We start from the raw sequence: 6000 nt of genomic DNA on the forward strand, positions 1-6000 counted from the left end.
ATGAAAAACAGTTGTATAGCTCCTCCTACTAGCACAAATATGGGTGGATTCCCCCCACAACCTATGTCTGTCATACAAGGAAGCTCAAAGGATTGGGTGGTCAGATTCAGTGACTTGGTTGATTGCAGGCCATTGTTTCCTAATTGTGTGGATCGATGCGCATGAGGTCAGTCACTGGATTGTCGGATCCAGATTCGATTATTTACAGAGCGCCGTTATTAGCTGGAGTATTGCTGAGTAGCGTGTAAAACACCCACAGCAACATACTACCTTACACACAAAACTCAAGAGCGTACACATTTAAATCTTTACATATATAAAATGAAATAAATACAAATAGAAAAATAAATAAATTGTACTTAGTGTGTTCATCTTTCAGTCGATTGTCACAGTTACATAACCTTTGGTAAATTTGCAGAATGACCTGCTCAATTGTCATTGATTAGTTGTTTGATATTGTTGTGCTTGTACTATCATTTGGTTAGGATATCTGGGTTTGATCATAATGATACATAGTGTTCTACAATTAACACTTAAAACATGGTTCAGAATGTGGTAGGGTAGGAGTGAGTGAGTGAGTGAGTGAGTGAGTGAGTGGAGTGAGTGGAATGAGTGAGTGAGTGATTGGAATGAGTGAGTGGGTGGTTGGAATGAGTGAGTGAGTGGTTGGAATGAGTGAGTGGGTGCTTGGAATGAGTGGTTGGAGTGAGTGAGTGAGTGAGTGAGTGAGAACAGTATCCTGCATCAACAGTCTTTAAGTTATTTAGCAATGATAATCCAACAGTAATATCTTTCTTTTTTCTTTGAAAATGTTCTAAACATCATAAGTGTAGGCATGTGTTAGTTTTCAATCATAGTGTCCAATAGTTCTGCCAATATTTTATGGAAGCATATAAACCATGTCAAGTACATGTACTACACCTGTAACACGGCATGTTGAGGGACTACTTTCCTTTTAATAGGCCGATCTAATAAGGTCATAATGAATTATTAGAATTTCATTCACTTGTTTTAAATTGTTAGATGGGAATCATTTTATTTATTTATCATCTAATAAAATAATTTATTGTGGCCAAACTCCCCATTTTTTAAAGACAAAAGCCTTCTAGAAATGATGAGCAAATATTTTTTGAGGTTGGGAGTGAGTAGAGACTGCACGATGCTGGCAGGTGATTAGCCTCCACTCCTACAGGCAGAGCTGATGGAGTCCTATGTACAGAGAGAAGTAATCTATCTCATCCACACAACCTAGTTACCAATTCATTTTATTCACACTGTGACTAATGGTGCTGGCACGCTACCGGTATATTATTTCACAATAGGCTGGCAGACAACTAAATCATTAGAATTAAATAGCTTCCATGCACCGAATGTGACAATACATTTCTACCAGGCTAAATGACAGCCTCCCACTCTACAGTAGAAGCTGATCTAGTAACTGAGAGATTTGTGTCTTGTACTGACGTAATGCTAGGCTAACATCTGGTCTCTGAAATGAAAATATTTCACAGTAAAAAATAGTTATCAAATTATCTTAATATATGGTAATGTAATAACAAGAAAACAGTGTTACCACTACCCCCCACCATAGAGCACAATATAATTCTGTTTGATCATAAACTTGTGAATATTAACTATAAAAAGAGTCCTATAAAGCCTTTAGAGAGATAGGCACTTGGGCTGCTTTTCGTCATCAGAAAAAAAGGAGGAAATGTGAAATTAATACACACAAAAGGCCCCTTCCCTGGAAAAAAATAACTCAGTCTTGACAAGTATCTTTTAGATAAGTTAACTTCAGTAGTTGTTGAGGAAAGTTGTCACCATTTTACACAGGATGCACTAAGCTGAAAAGCTTGGGGCAAGTTCCATAACTCTGTAAAAATGAATTTACAACATCCAATGAAGTTAGCATCCACAGATTCTCTTTCTTATGTGCATCACTTGTAAATGCCTTTCAAAGACATCATAGGGCCTGACTGGTCAGCCATAATCCCCATGTCTGTTTCACTCCATGTCCTTTATATTTCACTCCACCAACTTCACATTTACCATGTTTAACAGATCACTGAAAAACTGGCTTTTGTAATTTTACTTCTTATATCAGTTTCACTCACCTACCAATTTGAAAAACAGCATCCGCAAAGCAAGAAGATAAAAGGCAATGTTCTCAGTACACAGATGAACACGGACAGAGCTCCAGATAATTGTTGAGCCATTGAGGATTTATACACAAGTTATCATTCACGTTGGATATTGATAGTTTTCTCTGAGTTTTCAATATATTTTTCACCCTTGGGTCTAGTATTTCACAACAATGGGGGGCACTGGTGGCCAAGTCGTCTAAGGCGCCGTGGTTCGCTGTGCAGAGTTGGACACGCCAGAAACCTATGTGGGTTCGAATCCCGGTTTCGATCCCACAATCATAGGTTTCTGGTGAGCCCAATGGACGCATCTCTGCATAGCGAATCGCGGCGCCTTAGACGACTGGGCCACCCATGCCCCCTCAAGTTGAAGAAGATTCATTGGGGAATATATTAATAGGTTCTTGAACATTTTCATGTGTATTTATACCCAAGCAACTCAAAACTAATTGGGTGATGGGGATTTATTTTGCAATTTCTATGCAAATTGACAGTGGAGCTTTGCACTGACCTTCAGACTGATGGGAATCCCTATGAGCAGAGATCATGAATACATGGATATGGCCTCCGGTGTGGGTCATGTTACAAACTATCAGTGATATTACCAGAAATAGAGGGTGTAAGGTGTTTCCGGAACACCCAACTCACAAACCTAACCGAAACACTTGACAGGTTTGCTTCACATGTGAAGTATCTGTAAACATCTTCACCACAAGAATCTCATGATATCCTTATGCGAAATGAATATCTGCATTTTTGCAATTTCTGTCCTTTTTCAAATTGATGAATTTGACAATGATTAAGTCAGTCCTATTTCCCCAACACATTTGTAACACCATACAAATGGCCACATCGAACACTTCAATCATGTCAACATCACAAACTTGACACTGTTTATTGTCATGAACAAAATACCCAATCAACTGGACATCCTCCACAAGTAAAAAAACACTTGGCTTGCCTCACATTTCTTATATCAACAATGTATTGCATTACTTCAAAATGGATTCACATATTGAATATTTTTCAAATTCTGCAGAATGGGCCTCTGCCTAAGTTCAAGGCAGTATATCCTATCGACAAATCTATCTTCACATCGTACTACTGAGACTGGGCTACCAACCAACACATTCCCATCAGGGCAGTGCAGAGATCACGTCCTATTGCAATCTGAGACGGTTTTAGCCAATGGCCTCAAAATAATCTGTGATAGATTGAGTCAGAAAGTCAAATCCGCCAAAATGCGTATCGTTCTGCTTTATAGGATTTCAGAGATGTTAATTATTGGAATCAGTGGCACGAATCAGCCCATGACAATCTCGGCAAGCAATGCTCATCTTTCATTACGATGATGGGACAATAAATCGCAGACCAATCCTCTCACTGACTTCATTCCAATAAGTGTGGCATAGTATTAAAAGACTCACGCTCACAATTTCTTCCAGCGGCGATTGTTTCACATGTATGTGGCGTTATCATAAACTATTTCATGTATTTATGACAAAGTTTACCTTGATGGGATCTGGTTTCACAGCTTGTGGGGTCAAGTTAAGTGTCACTTCTGTTGCAGTAATACTGACTAAAGCACCAGGAGATATCACTGTTATAGGCGGCATTATTGGTTAAAAATCTATTTTTTACTTTTTTATACAGGAATAAATTATGTAGCAATCACAAAACCAAAAACTGTTTGTTTGCCCAAACAATAATAGTTTCCAAAACATGATTGACATGAAAATGATGACATGAAGCATTCTTGTTAAATTTTCATTATCTCGGGAACATAACCAAACGTATTAATTGATACTATTAACTCAATTCTCATTCAACCATTTTGTTGTAACAGAAACCATGGAAACTAACAGTGATATCAAACACCAAAGATTAATTTGTAGGTACATGTAGTTAAATTTAATCAAACTAAAAATCAAATTCTTGGGGCCAATGTTTCCTTAATAACTGATTGATGTCTGGTGGTAAGAATAAGATACACAGCTGCACATAATACCTTTAAAAAAGATTACAGGTGTCTGATAGCCAAATAAATAAAAACTTTCTGTTAATTTTATTAAGTGATGTATATGTTTAATGTTTTCCTGGACCCTTCCCATGTGCATGGGAATCCTAATTTCCTTCATCATATCAAATCAATGTTCTCGACAGGTTATTGCTACATGTCCCAACAGTGAATCTTATTGGAATGAATCAGAGCTTGTTTAAGCACACTATTCAATGCATGAGAGCAGGAGTAAACTCTAGATTACATTTAATTAATCTCATGCTTGAGTGGGAACTTATTAGACAAGTCTGTCCAAGGTTTCTGTACCTATACTGGCACCATAATAATTTAACCAAGTGTAACACTCATTCAATATACAGTGAAATAAACAGAACAATTCAATTTGCAATCTATCATTTTTTTCATCCAGGAAACAAAACTGACATCAGGGGCACCTTCCCTCAAGGCTCAATTCCAGGAAACCGAACAGCCTCTGTGTCAAGAGGTTATAGAACGTACACCCATCAAGTCTTCCTTGAGAGGCAATGGTTGACAAAAGGTGCAGTTATCGGTACAGGGCATGTATATATTCATATATCTACCTGGCATATCCTGGTATGGGGATACCTCCCATAATTATACACTACTTAACAACCTATGCACTTGAATGGCCATATAAATCCTCATTGCGGGTTAAAGCAATTCTGTCATATCCAGGATGTGTTCTTTGAATTTTGAAAAAATAAAAAAGGAAGATCTTGATCTATGTAACACATACTATGCACACGTACTCATATCCAAATTATATAAAAAATAAATATCATATATTTAAAGAATTATCAGAAAAACTTCAACTTGTCAAATTCCCGTTTCAGCTGATAAACACAGTGAATACAAAAGTTGGCAAACTGGTTATTGTTTTTGACATTCTAAATTCTAATCAAACAACCATCTGACAGGATTAATCTAAAACTTGCATAAAAATGAGTTATAGATCAAACAGGCAAAACAACACATTTAATAAAGAAAGAATGAATAAGTAAAGTTATGTTTTAATTAATTAAATGATGAATTAGATAATGCGTTTCTGTCACATCATTCAGGCGATACAAAAACATTGAAACACAATGTGACACATGTAACACTGTCGAACAATACATATATGTTGATAACGTGGTATAATGATGAATATCACTCACCGATATCTTTAGAGTTGATGATCGCTCCCAGAGTGTCCATATCGCCGCAATATCCACTGTCGACATTACAGTGTCGGAACACGCCGATGTCAGTGTTAGTTCGCCCTCTCGAAGCAAGCCAGTGAGGTGTGGCGATCGCAATGGCATTAAACGTCAGACTCAGAGTTGAGCACAGAAACCCAAGAATCGTCACAACAGTCGCCATTTTAAACTGTTCTGTATAGTAAGAGACACGAAGGAAATAAATTAAATAAATTAGTGTGACGTCGCTCGTGGATTTCAAACACAATCACACCGTTCGTTCCGTACACACTCGCAGGTTAGCCTTGTCCTGAGACCAAAACAAACCAGCCAACGTTGTCTGAGGAAATACCCTGTCACGTGACACTGACGTCGTGCTTACGTCACAAAGGTTACACCGTTACAACAGGTGCGTGACCTTCTGGGGTATCCGTGTAGGTAAACGTATACACAACTAATTTACAGTAAATATCTGTACAACGGTAAATATCGCGTTTTTGTTTAAGTAATAATTACACAGCTTATATCAAGCACGCTTGTTATCGACACTGACATGGTCATTTGAAAAGTCAATAAATCATATTGTGTCCTATATTTTACCAACATCTAAGTATATTTCATTAGCTTTGTGTTACACACG

At 37.5% G+C, this 6000-nt stretch overlaps 1 protein-coding gene across 1 annotated transcript in view; it reads right to left on the reverse strand.

Moving 5' to 3' along the window:
- The window catches only part of LOC139474695 (uncharacterized), a 36281-nt gene extending 30564 nt beyond the window's left edge, over positions 1-5717 (reverse strand). Inside the window, exon 1 of the mRNA XM_071257796.1 lies at positions 5340-5717. Within this exon, the coding sequence (XP_071113897.1) occupies positions 5340-5544 (205 nt within the window). The 5' untranslated portion in view covers positions 5545-5717. The remainder of the gene's footprint in view (positions 1-5339) is intronic.
- Positions 5718-6000: the final 283 nt, after the last annotated feature.

This window comes from Haliotis cracherodii, unplaced genomic scaffold, assembly GCF_022045235.1.
Source record: "Haliotis cracherodii isolate W230 unplaced genomic scaffold, xgHalCrac1.p SCAF_1, whole genome shotgun sequence".
Taxonomy (NCBI): domain Eukaryota; kingdom Metazoa; phylum Mollusca; class Gastropoda; order Lepetellida; family Haliotidae; genus Haliotis; species Haliotis cracherodii.